This window comes from Zophobas morio, unplaced genomic scaffold (genome assembly GCF_036711695.1).
Source record: "Zophobas morio isolate AGI-343-1 ecotype UQ-CSIRO unplaced genomic scaffold, CSIRO_AGI_Zmor_V1 ptg000021l, whole genome shotgun sequence".
NCBI classification, from domain to species: Eukaryota; Metazoa; Arthropoda; class Insecta; order Coleoptera; family Tenebrionidae; genus Zophobas; species Zophobas morio.
This window is the reverse complement of record NW_026972126.1, coordinates 23265215-23284254: the sequence shown is the minus strand read 5'-3', so window position 1 is coordinate 23284254 and position 19040 is coordinate 23265215. Positions and strand designations below refer to the sequence as shown.

At 33.2% G+C, this 19040-nt stretch overlaps 2 protein-coding genes across 2 annotated transcripts; one reads left to right on the top strand and one right to left on the bottom strand.

The window, feature by feature from the left end:
• The first annotated feature begins 15107 nt into the window (after window positions 1-15107).
• LOC135132653 (sulfotransferase 1E1-like) lies at window positions 15108-16605 on the top strand. The gene is made up of 7 exons (XM_064060802.1): window positions 15108-15251; window positions 15309-15443; window positions 15496-15595; window positions 15645-15843; window positions 15895-16021; window positions 16069-16163; window positions 16215-16605. The coding sequence occupies exons 1-7, from the start codon at window positions 15158-15160 to the stop codon at window positions 16500-16502; spliced, it is 1038 nt and encodes a 345-aa protein (XP_063916872.1). The 5' UTR covers window positions 15108-15157; the 3' UTR covers window positions 16503-16605.
• LOC135131807 (leucine-rich repeat-containing G-protein coupled receptor 4-like) lies at window positions 16563-17594 on the bottom strand. The gene has a single exon (XM_064059657.1). The coding sequence runs from the start codon at window positions 17592-17594 to the stop codon at window positions 16563-16565; it is 1032 nt and encodes a 343-aa protein (XP_063915727.1).
• Window positions 17595-19040: the final 1446 nt, after the last annotated feature.

The following is a 19040-nucleotide window of genomic DNA, read 5'->3' as shown; positions in this document are numbered from 1 at the left end:
CCCCACCCATTTGCCCCAGTCTCAATTGTGATGAATTTCAGATGGTAATTTTTTGTACAGAAACGAGGATTTTGTAACTAAACTCCGCCCTTCAGCTCACAATAAATAAAACATTCATCACAATTGAGAAGCGGTGGGTGGGCGGGGTTTGTATTTTGTCAATTTTTTCTTAATACACGAAGTCTTAAAAATATGTTTAGCTTTCCTGTTGTTGAAAGAAAACTCTATATATTAAAAGAAAAAAGAAGATTATGTTTTGCTTTTTTTTTCTTAATATACGTAGCCATCTTTTCACAACAAGAAACTTAAAGCATGGTCAAAAAGGTACATTTTTGCAAGGAAATATGGATTTTGCAATTATGGGGCGAAGCTTAATTGCAAAATCGATATTTCCTTATACAAATTTTCAATTTTAAACATGTTTTAAGTTTCGTGTTGTGAAAAGAAGTCTACACATATTAACACAAACACGCAAAATGTAACCCCACCCACCCGCCCTGTCTCAATTGTGATGATTTTTTTTATTCGCTGTGAATCAAGGGGGTGGAGCCTAACTGCTAAATACTTATTTCTTTACAAGAAATTAAAAATGTGTTTTTGAGTTTCGTGTCGTTCAAAGAATACAATATATATTACGAAAAACAGGCAAAATATGAACCCCGCGCACCCACCCCGTCTCCATTGTGATGCTTTTTTTTATTAATAGAAACTTAAAACACGTTTAAAATGGTAATTTTTTTTAGGACAATCTGGATTTTGCAATTAGGCTCCGCCCCTAGGTCTGGCAACGAATGAAAACTTCAGTACTACATATTTAGATCAGGGCAGGTATGGGTGGGGCTTAATCTTTGGTTTAACATGATAATTTCTTGTACAGAAATAATAAGGATTTTGCAATTAATTTCCGCTCCTTTGGCTCGCCACCATAAAAAAAAATGTGATGATTTTTTTTATGGTCGAGAGAAGATTAAGCCCCACCCACCCGCCCCAGTCTCAATTGTGATGAATTTCATATGGTAATTTCTTGTAGAGAAATGAAGATTTTACAACTAAACTCCGCCCTTTAGCTCACGATGAATAAAACATTCATCACAATCGAGAACGGGTGGGTGGGCGTGTCTTATATTTTGTCCAATTTTTCTTAATATACGAAGTGGCGTGATCGATTTTTTAGGGGGGGGATGAGCAAATATATTTTGATCAAAAATTTACCATGCCCATGATAACTGTAAAACATCACCAAGATTTCAAAGCATTCGGTTTTGCAGATTCCAAATTAATTGTCAAAATGTTGTTTCCTAATTTTGATTTTTTTTTTCCAAAAATCTGGACGTTTCGGGTAAAATCTCAATTCGGAGTATAAACTACATGTGTAAGACTATGTTATTTGATACAATTTAAAACCCATTTACTATGTACAAATTTGAAGTGACGTCATCACATTAGTGGTGGGGATGATTAGACAAATTTTGGTTAGCGTTTTACCATCTACATGATATACCTAATATAAATACAAAATTTGACAATAATCGGCCCAGTACTTTCGAAGATTATCTGTCTAATAAAAATCCGGGACGGCAGACAGACGGACAGACAGACGGACGGACAGACAAACGGACGGACAGACAGACGGAAAAGAAGTAACTCGTCAAAAATTTGTCAGATTGAACTCCTGACCTTCTGTTGAAATCATTGTGTTTTTTAATGACAATGTAGCGCATCAAATCTCTAAAAACATAAAAATTTCCTAATATTGATGTAAGTATATGGTAAATAATAAATAAAAAACCTGAATTATGATTAGGTATTTGGCTTCCTAGTATAACAAAACCCTAAGATAACGTAAACCGTAATGTTACATATTGTTTTATTATTACTTTAATCATTTGTCAATGTTATGCGAAATTTCGATGCTGTGTCAACTCAATTTACGTCAGTCTTTTTTATTTTTGGAAAATGTTTACCCACCGCTGGCGAAAACAATAGCAAAATTCCATTCATTTTTGCACGATAAATGATACTGCACCTTTGTGTTTTATTTACACCTTAAAACCGAGTTTTATCTCCAGATTAGCAAATCTCAGATTTTCAAACGTTTACACTTTTTGCGATAATTGTGTTTATTGTGAATTTATAACCGCATTGTTTTCGTCGAAAACAAATACGAGAGACTTTTACCGGGTTCAGGAGGACGTTTCGTGGTGAATACACTTATCATTTTTCTCCCAACTGAACAAAACCATAAATTTGTCATTAATTTTGCACCTCATTAATTTCATCCCTTATTCGGTAAACGATGCTTTAGAAAACGTAATCTCCAACAAATGCCTCCCGTAATGATGGTTAATTTGCGCAATTTTTTTCGTGACGTTATTTTCTGTTTTTATCGTTAAAACGACACTAAAACATTAAGGGTGAGATTAGCTTTGGGGGCTTAAATGCGGATTCTAATGACCGGAAAGAATGGCAGCCGTTTTAAGAATTCTACGGAGAATTTTTACTCCCTGAGCGTAACGTGGTTCATCCAATGAATAGCGATTTCGTGTTTTTCAGACGTTTCATAATTTCTAGAATATGAAAAAGTAGGGCTTCCTTAGACGTAGTTTGCTTCACGCTATATATTGACCTTATTACACTTAAATAACATCAAAATAACAATGTTATGATGACGTTATGTTGCGGTTATTACATATGCTTTTTCAATTTTTTTTCTTCAATTATTCGATTTATCAAATTTTTAGATGTCCGATATTTCATTTGATTTTTTAATCTCTCGATTTTGTGACTTTTCGAAAAATTGAACAGATCTAAAAACTGAGAAATAAAAAATTTGAAAAAGCGAAAAACTGAAACATCGAAAATCCGTATGATCAAATAGTCGAAAAATTAACAAATCTCAAGAATCGAAAAAGCTAAGAACCAAAATATCAAAAAATTGAAAATTCCTGAAATTAAAAGATCTAAAAATTGAAAAAATTTATATAACTAATCGAAAAGCTGGGAACTGGAAAAATTTTGAAAACCCAGACAATGAATAATTGAAGAATCGAAAAACTGAAAAGCCTAAAATTTGAGAAACTGAAAAGTTAAAAGGTGGAATAGTCGAAAATTTGTATAATCGAAAACTTGGGAAATGGAAAAATGAAGAAACCGAGACAACGAATAATCGAGAAATGGATGAATGACAAATTGAGGACGAGAAAGACAGAAATCGAATAGTCGAAAAATAGGAAAATCCAGAAATTGAAAAACCGCAAAAGTTAAAAATTGAAAAATCTAGAAATTGAAAAATCCAAATTTCAGTTTCTCGATTTTCCAAATTTTAAATCTTGAGGTTTTTCACTTTCTGTTTTTTTTTTGTTGCGACATTTTGATTTTTCAATCACTCGATTTTCTGACATTAAAAAAATGAAAAATTTAAAAATTGAAAGTTAAAATATCGAAAAATTATAAAATGGAAAAACCGAAAAATCGAAAATTCAAAAAATAAAAAAAACAAAACCTGAAACCTGAACACGAATAATTGAAGAATTGAAAAAGTGAAAAATCGAAAAATTGAAAATTCTAAAATTTGAATACTTAATTGAAATTAGAGAAATCGAAAAATTGGGGACGAAAAAAACAAAATCAAAAATTTGAAAAGTCGAGAAATCGAATAAAAGAAAGATCCAAAAATCTAATAATCGAAAAATCGAAAAACTGAAAAGTTAAAAAATCGAATAATCAAAAAATCGAGGAAATGAAATGTGAAAAAACTGAAAATTCGAGAAACTGCGAGAACTAAAAATGGAAAAATTAAAAATTTGTACAATCGAAAAGTTGGGGAATGGTAAAAAACTGAGACAGAATCAAAAAATTGATATCACAAATTTGAATTTCTCGATTTTTCAATTTCTGCATTTTTGGATTTTTCGACTGAAAATCTAATGAAACATCGAAAAACTTGTAGAATCTAAAATTTAAATAACTGAAAAATAAAAAATAAAACATTCAAAAATCTCATCGATGAATCGAAAAATCGAGCAAATGCAATGTGAAAAACTGAAAAAAATTTAGACTAATTTTTACTTCCCGAACGTAAGCTAAAGATTTTTGGATTATTCAAATTTTCGTATTTTCGAATAATTGAAGAATCGAAAAAGGAAAAAATCGAAAAACTGAAAAATCTAAGATTTGAATAATTGTAAAATTGAGAAATCGAAAAATCGAAGACGAGAAAGACAAAATCGAAAATTTGAAAAATCCAAAAATGTAATAATCAAAAAATCGAAAAACTGAAAAGTTTCAAGATCGAATAATCGAAAAATTAAGAAATCAATGAACTGCAATACCAAAAAACTGAAAAATCGAAAATTCGTATAATCGAAAAGCTGGGAAATGGAAAAATTAAAAAACCCAGATAAAGAATAATTGAAGAATCGAAAGACTGAAAAATCAAAAATCTGAATTGTTGAAAGATAGAGAAATCGAAAAATGAAAAATCGAAAAGTCCAGAAACTGAAAAACCGCAATTTTCAATTTCTGGATTTTTCAATTTTTAGGTCTTGCGGTTTGTCAAATCCTGGATTTTTCGATTTTCCGACATTTCGATTTTTCAATCTTTCGATTTTTCGAATTAAAAATTGAAAAACCGAAAAATCAAAAAATTGAAAAATAAAAAAACCCAGAAAACGAAGAATGGAAAAAGTGAAAATCCGAAAAATTGAAAAATCTAAAATTTGAATACTTAACTTAAAAATACAGAAATCGAAAAATCGAGGAGGAGAAAGCCAAAAGTGAAAATGTGAAAAATCGAGAAATCGACTAAAAGAAAAATTGAAAAGTTGAAAGATCGAATAATCAAAAATTTAAGAAATCGATAAATCGAATAATCGAGCAAATGAAATGCGAAAAAACTGAAAATTCGAAAAATTGAAAGGACTAAAAATTGAAAAATCTAAAACTTGTACAATCGAAAAGTTTAAATCCGGGATTTTTCAATTTTTAGGTTTTTTTTCCAGATTTTTGTAGTTTTCGATTGAAAATCTAATAAAAAATCGAAAAACTGAAAAGTAGGAAAATCGAATAGAAGAAAAATTTATGAATCGATAAATCAAAAAACCGAGGAACTGAGATATCAAAAACTTTAAAATTCGAGAAATTGAAATATGAAAATTCAAAAATTGAAAATTTATATAATCGAAAAAGTGGAATATGGGAAAATTAAAAAACCCAGACAATGAATAATTGAAGAATCCCAAGACTGAAAAATGGAAAATCTGAATTGTTGAAAGATGGAGAAATCGAAAAACCCAGGGACTGAAAAACCGGAAAAGTGTAAAATTCGATTTTTCAATTTGTAGGCCTTGTGGGATTTCAGTTTCTGGATTTTTCTATTTTTCGACTTTCGATTCTTCAATCTCTCTTTTTCGACATAAAAGAAAAGGAAAAACCTAAAAATTGAAAAATTGAAACATCGAAAAATTATAAAACAAAACCCGAAAAATCGAAAAATCTAAAAAGTTGAAATTTCGAATAATCGAAAAATTAAGAAGTCGGAAAATCGAGGAAATGAAATGTGAAAAAACTGAGAAAAATTTAGAATAATTTTTACTCCCCGAGGGTAAGCTAAGGATTTTTGGAATAATCAAATTTTCGAATTTTTGACTTTTCGATTTTTCTATTTTTTTGTTCTTCAATCGATTTATCGAGTTTTCAATTGTCCAATATTTCAGTTTTTGTGATATTTCAACTTCTATGTTTGTTGTTTCCCAATTTCTGGATTTTTCGATTTTTGACTTTTCGAAAAATTGAACAGACCTAAAAAATTGATAAGCCGAAAATCCGAAAGAACGATAAATCAAAAAACTGAAAAATTGAAAGATCGAGTACTCAAAAAATTAAGAAATCCAAAAATCTAAAAATCAAAGAACTGAAATATCAAAAAATTCAAAATTCGAGAAATTGAAATATATGAAAATTCAAAAATTTGTATAATCAAAAAACTGGGAAACGGAAAAATTAAAAATCCCAAACAATGAATAATTGAAGAATCCAAAGACTGAAAAATCGAAAATCTGAATTGTAGAAAGATGGAGAAATCAAAAAATGAAAAATCTAAAAATCCAGAAACTGAAAAACCGCGAAAGTTAAAAGTTGAAAAATCTAGAAATTGAAAAATCGCAAATTTCAATTTCTTGATTTTTCAATTTGTCGGTCTTGTGGTATTTCATTTTCTGGATTTTTATATTTTTGGACATTTCGATTTTTCAATCTACTTTTCGACATAAAAGAAACGAAAAATCTAAAAATTGAAAAATTCAAATATAAAACAAAACCCGAAAAATCGAAAAATCTAAAAAGCTGAAATTTCCAATAATCGAAAAATTAAGAAATCGGAAAATCGAGGAAATGAAATGTGAAAAAACTGAGAAAAATTTAGAATAATTTTTACTCCCCGAGGGTAAGCTAGGGATTTTTGGAATATTCAAATTTTCGAATTTTCCACTTATCGATTTTTCTATTTTTTTTGTTCTTCAATTCGATTTATCGAGTTTTCAATTGTCCAATATTTCAGTTTTTGTGATATTTCAACTTCTATGTTTGTTGTTTCTCAATTTCTGGATTTTTCGATTTTTGACTTTTCGAAAAATTGAACAGACCTAAAAAATTGATAAGCCGAAAATCCGAAAGACCGATGAATAAAAAAACTGAAAAATTGAAAGATCGAATACTCAAAAAATTAAGAAATCCAAAAATCTAAAAATCAAAGAACTGAAATATCAAAAAATTTAAAATTCGAGAAATTGAAATATATGAAAATTCAAAAATTTGTATAATCAAAAAACTGGGAAACGGAAAAATTAAAAATCCCAAACAATGAATAATTGAAGAATCCAAAGACTGAAAAATCGAAAATCTGAATTGTAGAAAGATGGAAAAATCAAAAAATGAAAAATCTAAAAATCCAGAAACTGAAAAACCGCAAAATTTAAAAGTTGAAAAATCGCAAATTTTCTGGATTTTTATATTTTTGGACATTTCGATTTTTCAATCTACTTTTCGACATAAAAGAAACGAAAAATCTAAAAATTGAAAAATTCAAATATAAAACAAAATCTGAAAAATCGAAAAATCTAAAATGTTGAAATTTCGAATAATAATCGAAAAATTAAGAAATCGGAAAATCGAGGAAATGAAATGTGGAAAAACTGAGAAAAATTCAGAACAATTTTTACTGCCCGATGATAAGCTAAGAATTTTTGGATTATTCAAATTTTCGAGTTTTCGATTTATCGATTTTTCTATTTTTTTGTTCTTCAATTCGATTTATCGAGTTTTCAATTGTCCAATATTTCAGTTTTGTGATATTTCAACTTCTATGTTTGTTGTTTCTCAATTTCCGGATTTTTCGATTTTTGACTTTTCGAAAAATTGAACACACCTAAAAAGTAAAATTAATAAGCCGAAAATCCGAAAAAGCGATAAATCAAAAACTGAAAAATTGAAAGATCGAATACTCAAAAAATTTTAAATTCGATAAATTGAAAGAACTATAAATTGAAAAATTGAAAATTTGTACAATCGAAAAGTTGGGAAATAATAGGTAATCGAAAAATCCAGACATTGAAAAATCGCAAAAGTTAAAAAAATTGCCACCAATTTTTTTACAGCTAAACACCAGCGGTAGAAAAATCGATTTTTGATTATCCCAAACCACCCACCTCGCCATAATCCTCGTCAAGCTACACTTACAAAGTTAAAACCAAGCACTTTCCCTAAACGATGCGCACTTGTCCGTCCTTCAGGTAAAAATTTAATCTCATAATTAGCTCTAAAAATGACGATTTATCGCCTGCGGCTCCACGAAAACGCTAACGGCGTCATTTGCGGCATTTTTATGTTTGTGTAGTGGTAATACCGTCCGTATTTCATTAGAATCAGTTGGAAAACAAAAGGGTCTCATTCGTCTTGTAAAATATGTGCGGTGAGAATATTTGGTCAGGTTATAATAATGTTGGCCACTCTGAATTATTTCCTTACAAATTTTAATTAAGCCCGTGCTTTATTATGTTTCCATTTTTTACGAGGCTCTATTTTATGCTTTATGCGGTGATAAAAATTCGCTAAGCAATTAAAGGAATATTACATTAATGCCACGCTAGCGTGTGACTTTTTCAGGCCGCGGGGGCCGCTAATACCGATAGATTTGTAAGTCTGGAATTAATTAGAGAATTAAATTTCACGGGGAGCGATTTCGTGGCAATTTAAATTCATGCGTATTCTATATTTCCCTTACATTAAATAAATCTCCGAAAAGGATGTAATTCAATTTCAACGTTTATAATAACACAATGTGTTCATTGTGATGGTTCCCACGTACGTTTTCCGAAGAAGAAAAGAAACGCTTTCGAAATTTCGCTTGAATAATTATATGGGGTGCAGTTCCGTGGATTTCGCATATTGTTTCGGGGGGAAATTGCGACTCGACGAGGACATTGTAATAGAAACGTGCTAAACTTTACGCCGAACTGTTTTGATTTTATGACGTGACCCTCATAATGTAGCGTTAGCACTTTGATCGTGGTTAGGTGAACCTGTCGACACCCCCGGACGTAAAAAGCCCGAAAAATCCATCAGTGACGGTTTGTTTGTCCGCCCTTAAATTGAATCCAACTTGAACTAATTGTTTGTCGGTGCCAAATTTACAATCTGTTAATTAAGGAGCCGGTTTGCTCATAAAAGTCTCGCAAAAATCCACTCCGAAATTCCTGCACCGAATTATCGAATCCGGCCGAAATTCCTTTTACGGTTTTTTTATATTTCGACTTTTCGGGCACGGCCAAATTGAAGTCGACGCTCCGAATTCAAGACATCGTAAATACACTTTTTCCTCGTCCGAAATGAAATATGTGTTTATTACATCGTTTTCAGTTTTATTTTACCTTCGCGAAAAGCTAAATCCGCATATTTATATCCTTTTTTCCCGTAACAAAACCTCGTCCATAACTCTCCCTCGAACGACGTAAAGCAGCATGTTAGTACCAATCGGCCATTATAAATTTGATAAACGAATAATGGAGGAATTCTTGTGATTTTCGTGCAATGTTTTATTCACGTACGCGCGGAAAAAACAACATTCCGGAATAAATTCGGCTCTTGATTTAGTAATGCTGATCCAGATGTCGGATTCATCGTTCTGCTCCCTGGAAAATGCATTACTGCAGATTTTATTCGGGGCCGTAAATGAATATTGCAATGACGTTTGAAAGGATGGTCGTAAAAACAAGACGGAAATCTACATATGTTTGGAGCACAGAGCGCAGGGGCACGAGGGAGAGAAATATTACGACATTACGCTTCTGCTCAAGAATAAATGATTTGTTGAAGCGAGATGATTTTTTTTTTAAGAATCGACTCTCGAATGATTTTTTGGCAAGTCCGAACAAAGGGCGATCCGTTATGCACCTATCTCGATACAATTTGTTTGAAAATAAACATAAATCTCGCACAGAATGCTCAAGTCTAAGTATCTATTAAATTTAATCTCGAAGATATATTGTCCCACATGTTGGGAAAATAAAAAACGGGCCAAGTCTGCGTTAAATAAAATTGTCGGTTTGTGAAGGTAATCGAGAGGGCGGTCGTAACCCTTGCCTCGCATCCAAAAGATATTCAATTGCAAATTGGATTTTTGATTAATGCCCGGTTCTGCAACGGTGATCCCGTATTGTTCCGCTTTTTGTGCGCAAAAACGTACGATTTTATCCCACTTCTTCTTAATTAAAGCTGACAAAAGGGAAGAGTTATCGTTGCTGGCGGCTTATTGTCGAGGTTTTCACCGACGCTTCAAAATATTCATTGCGATCAACAAGCCGGAAACGCAGAATTAAAAATTGGAGAGGACACGGAATTTTTAGGAAGTCTAGGCGACGGCTGATGTTAACAATTTTAACAGGGACGAAACCAGGGTGTCATTATATGTATCATTTATACTTACATACAATTAGTAATTAATTGGGAATTTTTCTTGTTTTTTTCCCCGCCTATGCAATTTTATTTTCTTTAGTTGCCATGGAAACCGTGCGTCTAGTCGCTGTATTTATCTGGAATCGGGTCATTTTCGTTCTGCGCGGGTGAAATTGTTTGATTTTAAATAAAATTAATGAATTCAGTTGACTATTTAATAAAGAATCGTCCACTGTTCATGACAAAACGACATAACAAGCATGGTAAATTTTTGTGGATGTGCGGTTGTAAAAAAAATAAATAAATTGTTTTGTTTTTTATGTTTCCTGAGTAATGATTTAAAAGTATAAAAGAAGTATTGAAGTAGGGTTCATTGAGCGACTGGCTACTTTCACGTTTTCTCGACCTTTCATAACGCCAAGAGTATGCAAAATAGGTCTTCCGTTTGTCAAATTTTACCATTCTTGTAAGAATATCATGTAGACTTGGATAGTAAAACACTAAAATTTATCTGATCATCCTCACCAACAATTTGATGACGTCATCTCAACATTTTGCATAGTAAATTGTGTTTAAATGTTATAACATAACATCCTCCTGTACTTGTAGTTTATGAATTCGCCTTGATTTTTTACCCTAGCCATTTAGCATTTGGCGAAAAATAATCAAAATTGGGTAACACACATTTTATAATAATCCTTTAAAATCAACATGGGCTTGAATACCCGATTTTTTTTCAAAAACTGCTTGGATTTTACAACTAGGTACATCTCATTTTTCAAATTTCAATCCAACGGTGCCAAGCAACTCCATTTTTTTTTTTATTTTAACTTCCCGAGGCTAAGCCAAGAAATTACATATTGTAATAGGGTAAAACACTAAAATACTCCTGTAGTTGTAGTTTATGAATTCGCCTTAATTTGTAACCCTAGAATACCAGAGATTCAGAAAAAATAATCAAATTTGAATAACATACATTTTATACTAATCTAAATGGAGAACTAACAGCGTTCACTAACCAATGATGCGAAGGTCGCGAGTTCGATCCCCTCATGGACTAATTTTTTTCTTAGGGGCAAGGAATGTTCTGTAGAACATGAGAATAACTCTTTAATGTTTAAAATTCCAGGAGATTAAAAATGAAAAAATGAAGTAAATAAAAAAATTGGTCGAAAGTTGTTTCGACAGAACTTCCCTCGCACCCAAAGTACACTGAATATATACAGCATTTTTGAGTCGAGTTTTAACTTTACAGAATTTTGTGATGACGTCATCAACATTTTTGCAAGGACAAGTATATCAACTTGGATTAGTGCAGTGTAATACTAAAAATAAAGTATTGTATTCCCAAAATTTTCTGGGAATACATGGATTATCTACAAAAAATAAAATTCGCAAACTCAAATTATATAATTTTTCGTAAAAACGGGATATATTGTACTTTAGGGGCAAGGGAAGTTCTAGCTAATTTACCTTGGATCAATTTTTTTATTACTTTTCCGTTTTTCATCCGAGTTTTGTTTATTTTCTTTTAGGCTATCAATGCTTACAGTTCTAAATCTTCTATTGTTTTATATTTCTCTGTTTTATTTATTCAAATTTTCATGGGCTAAATTTTCTTGTGTTATAGATTTTTCCGAAATCAAGCACTATTTGGTAGGTATACCTACAATTTTCGTGTTTGTTTCAGTCGAATTTATATATTTTTTTATATATACATGTGTTCCAAAGATTGATAATGAAAGATTATTCACTCTTTGTGAATTATTAAAAAATAAAGGGCGCGTGGGCGGGGCTAATACTTGCCAAGATAAGACTAATTTTGCCAAATGACATATCCTCTAAGAAAATAAACCACCTTATATTTTCTTTGAGAGTACGTCATTTGCCATAATCAGTCTTATCTTGACAAGTAGAAACTACCCCGCCCAACCGCCCTTTGTTTTCTTAGAAGGTATGCTCTCTGGCAAAATCAGTCTTATCTTGGCGGATAAAATCAATCACTGAAAAGGAGGCAGGGTGGGTGGGCGGGGCTAATTATCTTCTTCTGTCGAGCTAATCACAATTTTTTTTTGTTACACTATTTGCTATAAAATTGATTTCTTATTTCATGCACCTGACCTGCCAAAATCCATCTTATCTTATCAAATACTAGCCCCGCCCACCCACCCTCTATTTTCTTAGAATAGTACGTCATTTGCTAAAATCAGTCTTATTTTGACAAGTAGAAACTACCCCGGCCACCCGCCCTTTGTTTTCTTAGAAGATATGCAATTTGGCAAAATCAATCTTATCTTAGCGGATAAAATTAATCACTGAAAAGGAGGCAGGGTGGGTGGGCGGGGCTAATTACGTTCTTCTGTCGAGCTAATCGCATTTTTTTTTTGTTACACTATTTGCTATAAAATTTATTTCTTATTTCATCCACTTGACAGCCAAAATCCATCTTATCTTATCAAATATTAGCCCCTCCCACCCACCCTCTATTTTCTTAGAGAGTACGTCATCTGCCAAAATCAGCCTTATCTTGGCAAGTAGATACTAGCCCCACCCACCCGCCCTTGGTTTTCTTAGAAGGTATGCAATTTGGCAAAATCAATCTTATTTTGTCGGATAAAATCAATCACTGAGAAGGAGACAGGGTGGGTGGGCGGGGCTAATTATCTTCTTCTGTCGAGCTAATCACAATTTTTTTTTGTTACACTATTTGCTACAAAATTTATTTCTTATTTCATGCACCTGACCTGCCAAAATCCATCTTGTCTTATCAAATATTAGCCCCGCCCACCCACCCTCTATTTTCTTAGAGAGTACGTCATCTGCCAAAATCACTCTTATCTTGGCAAGTAGACACTAACCCCGCCCACCCGCCCTTTGTTTTCTTAGAAAGTATGCAATTTGGCAAAATTAATCTTATCTTGGCGGATAAAATCAGTCACTGAAAAGGAGGCAGCGTGGGTGGGTGGGGCTAATTATGTTCTTCTGTCGAGCTAATCGCATTTTTTTTGTTACACTATTTGCTATAAAATTTATTTCTTATTTCATCTACTTGAGAGCCAAAATCCATCTTATCTTATCAAATATTAGCCCCGCCCACCCACCCTCTATTTTCTTAGAGAGTACTTCATCTGCCAAAATCAGCCTTATCTTGACAAGTAGATACTAACCCCACCCACCCCCCCTTTGTTTTCTTAGAAGGTATGCAATTTGGCAAAATCAATCTTATCTTGGCGGATAAAATCAATCGCCGAAAAAGAGGCAGGGTGGGTGGGCGGGGCTAATTATGCTCTTCTGTCGAGTGGAAGTGGAAACTAATAATACAATCTAGGATGCAAAAAAAGTAAAAAAAGGCTAATCGCAATTTTTTTTGTTACACTATTTGCTATAAAATTTATTTGATATTTCATGCAGCTGACCTGCCAAAATCCGTCTTATCTTATCAAATACTGACTTAATCAATAAAATAAATTGACACATTCATTAATTTTTTTTGAGGCACCTATATAAACAAATCTAAAAAATTTGAATGCAATGATAAATCGCAAGTAAGAACTCGTCATATTTTAAATTTCACAAGATTTTAAAAGATTAATAGGGACAAAGTCAGTTTTATGTTAACAAATACAAGGGCCGCCCACCCGCCTCCTATTTTCCCAGAGGATATGTCATTTGCCAAAGTTAGTCTTATCTTACCAAGAACTTACTACCTTCATAATAAAAAAACTGTTGACGATGTCATCAATTATCCGTCTATTTTTTCCCCTAGTTTTGACTATACCACATTTCTGGTATCGTCAAAATTCCCACGAGTTTTCCAATATTAGTTAGAATTTTTTTCCCCAAATTTTAAAGGTTCAACAACTAGAAGATGTTAGTTACAGAAATCCTTCGAGTACCTTATTTCTAAAAAATTGGTTCACTTTGATGACTGGAAAATAATAAAATGGGCGTTTAACACAGACAATTTCCCAGAAACTTGTATTTTAAAAATACAAACTTTTGATTCATTTTGAAAATTGGAAATTACCAAAAGGGTGTTAAACTAACAGAAATCGTGAAACCTATACAAAAAAAGGTAAAACTGACGCCACCCACCTCATATTTTTAATTTCATTGGCACATTTGATCTACCCTAGGATGAAAATTAAATTCCATTTTTGGCAAATGATCAAAACAAAATAAAAAAAAACTTCAAAGAGGCCCCGCCCACCCACCCGGTTTTCTTTTTAATCACTCATTTAATTGGATGAGTGTATTTTATGTTGATAAACAGTGGAATCTATACCAAGTAAAAAGGTAAAACTAACCCCACCCTCCTCCACATTTGAATTTCATTGGTTTGGTAAGTTTTGGTAAGTCGTCAAATCTAATTAAAAAAAAATTGGTCGAAAGTTGTTCCTTCACTTCTAAAGTACAATGAAACATATGCAGCACTCTCGAGTGTTTATTTATGTTTATACATCGAAAGAATGTCACGTAGAAATTAGTTTGATTTGAATTAAACCACAATCGAGCAAAATGATCTGAATATTATAATTCTTATTTTATCATTTATTATTATAAAGACTTTTTTTTTCACATTTTCGAGGAAATGGGGTGACTCGTTCTTAATTTGACCAATAAAAAATCAACACGGATAATACTATTTACACCACAATCAAAATACATTTTTGCCGAATTTTTTCAAAACTATGAGTATTTTTGGAAAAAAACTGACTATCAATTAATTATAGGACCCTTGCTTTGTCGAATCGGTTAAAGTATAAACACAGACAGTCGAAGTTAACCATGTACTGAGAAATTGAGAATGCCTACATTTTTTCCGTTAGTTATCTGGACTATACTTCAAGGCGAGGGAAGTTCTATCAAAATAACCTTCTACAATTTTTTTACTACCTTTGTTTTGTTGGTATTGTCATCAAAGCGCTTGGTCATTTAAAGCGTTTGAATTTATTTGTTTTATTTTGCATTTTTTTAACACGTGATATCTCACAATGTTGTGGAATAAATGAGGTATTTCCCCTTCGTGTCACCTCGAATCTCACTAAATAAACAAAAATAAATATGATAAACACAGTACACATATTCTCAGAATTGGAAATCTCTTGTCAAATATTGCCAAAATTGTAGATAAAATATAAAACCAAATGCTGCCATGAACTTGACATTTTCAGTACGACACGTCAGTTTTGCACAGAATCGTTTCAAAATGGTTAACCACACATTTGATGATACTAACACACATGAAATATTTCCCTTCGAAATTAAGAACGACAATGGAACCATGTCGAATAAATTCCCAGGTACCCACTGATTTTTTGTCAAACACGTAACTAATAAAAAAATATTTTTTTGTTTAGAAATTAAGGATCGCCATGTTTTCGTGGGTCCCAAAAATTACTGTTTCGCTGCATCGTACAAAGACGTGGCTTCAAAACTCTACAATTTTGAAGCCCGACCAGACGACGTGTGGATTCTAGGTTTTCCACGATCAGGTCCTTTGTGATTTTTTTTTTAATAATTAAATTATAATTTTATTTCAAACAGGGACAACCTTAACATCCGAGCTAGTGTGGCTTTTGGGCAATAATCTCGATTATCAAAAAGCGTCAGAAACGGTGATGGACCTTCGATTCCCGGTCCTAGAGTAAGTACAACCCTCAATGTGTTCCTACTTTTCCTTATTTTTGAATCAGAGGTGCCGCCTATTTCTGCCAGGACTACGAACGAATCACCGCCCAGCGCCAATTGTACAAAGGCGAAACCGCCGAAATCGCCGAAAAATTATCGAAACCGGCTTGGGAAAGCCTGTCGGAAACTCGCGAAAAGCGCTTTATCAAGACACATCTACCCCTCAGCCTGGCACCCTCCAACATATTGACGAGTGGCTGCAAAGTGAGTTTAATCAATCTTTTGAGTCACAGATATGAAAAAAATTTCATTTAGGTCATCTATCTCGCCAGAAACCCGAAAGATGTTTGTGTTTCCAGTTATTTGTTGTTGAACTCTTACAAAACAGTTGGTATTGATGAAAGTTTCGATAAGTTTTGGAATTACTTCCATCATGGATTAGGTAAGTTGAGGAATATAACTTTCGGGAGATAAAAGTGCTAGTTTTAGTGCCTTGTACGCCATATTTCGAACATGTGAAGGAAGCGTGGGAGGCGAAGGACAATCCGAACGTGCTGTTTGTGTTTTACGAGAACTATTCGAAAGTAAGAAAGTGGAACGAAATTTTTTTTTTTATAAATTTAATTCACTTAAAGGATATGGAGCTGACGATACGGACGTTAGCGAGGTTTCTGGGGAAAAAAATTGCAGACAGCGACGTCCACACTTTAATAGAACACGTGAAAATCGACAATTTCAGAAAAAATAAATCCGTCAATAGTGATCATCTCAGGGAATTGGGTATATTAAAAGACACGAATGACTCCTTTATTAGGAAAGGGGTGGTTGGAGGGTGGAACGAATTTTTCCAAGAACACGTCGACGTCGAAGCCGATAACTGGATCAACGAAAATTTGAAGATGACAAGACTGAAATTTTCGTAGTAGTTAATTAGTGGAAGTCATTTATTAAAGCAACAACTCAAATAACAGAATAAACCAAATTTACGTAATCGTGCAGAGGTCTTCGCTGTACGATATCTCACAACTTCGCTTCTCCTCTTGCAACTTCGCCCTAAACTCCTTGATACAATCACAGGTGCCATTATTTTTCTCCAAATTAGTCACATTAGCAACTGTCACTAATCCATAAGGTAAACACTCTAACAAATTACTCGACAGGTCCAAAATTCCAATATTCCGCACTTTGGGAAACGCGTTACCATTTATTTCACTAATTTTGTTCCTCGCTAAATAAATTACATCAACATCCGTCAGATCCCGAAAAGCCCCATCCGGAACCACCTGAATATTATTCCTGTCCAGATACAACTGACTGATTCTCTCCAAATCATAAAAACTCTCAGGAACAAGTTCCCCTAATTTATTTTTACTCAAAAATATCTTCGTATCGACCACACTTATCCCGTCTACCAGATGGCTACCTTTTACATTCACAAAAGCACTCCGTGGCAAATAACTCAATTTATTCCTTCTGAAATACAACTCCGTCAATCTCGGGGTGTTTTTAAACCACCCAGAGTCCCACGATTTTAACCTGTTGCTGTTGAGCTTAATCTTAAACAAAAGTGGCATATCGTCGAACGCCTCACCGTCAATCTGCTTAATCTCGTTCCTCTGCAGCGACAAAATTTTCACTGTCAACCCATTAAAAACCCCTTTCTTCAACTCCTCGATATGGTTATCTTCAAGATGCAGCACAGTCAAATTCGGTAAATTAAAAAAAGCCTTTGTTTCGATTTTCTGGACGCCGCAGTTCGACAAATACAAATCCTGGAGGTTCTTCAAGTTTCGTACAGCTTCGGTGTAGATGATTTCCATGGTCTTTGTCTTCACGATGATCAAGTGCTTGTCGGTGGGTACTGTTTTGTTGTCGATGTGGTGAAAATCGTAGACCATTTGTCGTTTGCCATGTCTTCCGTACTTGATGAAAGCTCTGTCGAAGAGGACGGGGCCACTTTGCACCAAGGTGAATAGTGTTACGACGAAAAAGTAAAAGAGTGTTTGCACTAGCATCATTCGGTTTGAAATAAAGAGTAATCTCTTGGGTTCATATCGTCGTTTGAGGTTATTAGGAAAAGGTCATGCAATTCATCTCTGATATTATTATCGCGGTCAGAGGCGTGCCGACGAATAACACTAATAATGGTGGTGAAGAGTGCAGAAAAACGCAATTTTACGATGTTTAATGATATAGAGGGTTTTCTACCCACTGAAAACGAGTGCTGAGATATAAATTTGTGTAAAATAATATTAAAATTCAGTTCTGGACCTGAATGGTGTTGTAAAATATACGGAAATGAAGTCCTTGACAATAATAAGATAGTGATAATAAAAAATAAACGCATTATACGTGACCTGTATAAGTGGTATCAAACTTTTTTTGCATTTGTTTTGCAACGACTGTTTTTTTTTAATTTTTAGTTAAAAAAAAGTAGTCTCCCGTTTCCGTCTGTCTGTCTATCTATCTGTCTGGTGTCTGTATCCATTTTTATTAGACAAGGATTCTCTGAAACTACTGGACCGATTGTTGTCTTTGCAAAATTGTTGATGACGTCATTACAAAATTTTGTAAAAGGAAAACTCATTTGGAACGTATGCCCAGCACGCTTATTTATATTTACTTTAACGTTAGATATATATTTTTATTTTAACTTATAAGGGTTCTTATTAAAAAAAAAAAATTAAATTCGTTAGTCAAATCAAAATTCAATTTCTATTTCACAGTAAATAAAATAAGTTAGTGAAATGGACAGAGTTGAATTTAGGTATTTCTGGAGTCTTATGATTTCATGAACAAATAATAGCCCCGCCCACCCACCCTCTCTTCATTCTAGTGATGGCTCTTAACATTGTTGATTAATGACCACATTATTATCTTATTAGAACAAAACTCAAATCTGTCAAATCTAAAAAGAATTGAGTTGGTGTTGAGTAAGCACCTGAGAACTATATTAAAACACATTAGTTATTACTAATGCCCCTCCCACTCGCTCAAGCTCCACCTTAATGAATCATTTCATTGGCCCGGAGAAGTGGAGTGGCGTTTACAGTTCTACCCAGTGGTGTCTACTTTATATGATTTTTAAATAATGCTGTCTAAACGGTGACGGCAAAGTCGTTTTTCGAATGTTATTAAAAAATATTTAACCTTAGCGTGTATTAATTGTCAAAATAAAATCCAACTTCCGAGTGAGAGCCAATGAAATGGGTCATCAAAATAAAGTAGGGGTGGGTGGGTGGGGCCACTTTTGGCTTTGAGTTAAAGCTTACATTCTGTCGCTTGTCAAATAAAAATTCAATTCCAACTTGTTTTATAGAAATAAAATAGGCTAGCAAAATGGAGGAAGGAGGGGGTGGAGTTAAGTTTAGGTCTTTTCTGCAGCCAATAGCCCCACCCTCTTTATTCTGATGAATAATCTTAATATTGTTAATTAATGACAAGATTATTATCTTATTAGA

What these genes read in the sequence shown, in the direction of transcription:
- LOC135132653 (XM_064060802.1), top strand. Translation starts at nt 15,158, where the DNA reads ATGGTTAACCACACATTTGATGATACTAACACACATGAAATATTTCCC. An exon ending in TCTAGGTTTTCCACGATCAG is followed by an intron (nt 15,444 to 15,495) that starts GTCCTTTGTGAT and finishes TATTTCAAACAG; the next exon opens with GGACAACCTTAACATCCGAG. An exon ending in TTTACGAGAACTATTCGAAA is followed by an intron (nt 16,164 to 16,214) that starts GTAAGAAAGTGG and finishes ATTCACTTAAAG; the next exon opens with GATATGGAGCTGACGATACG.
- LOC135131807 (XM_064059657.1), bottom strand. Translation starts at nt 17,594, where the DNA reads ATGCTAGTGCAAACACTCTTTTACTTTTTCGTCGTAACACTATTCACC.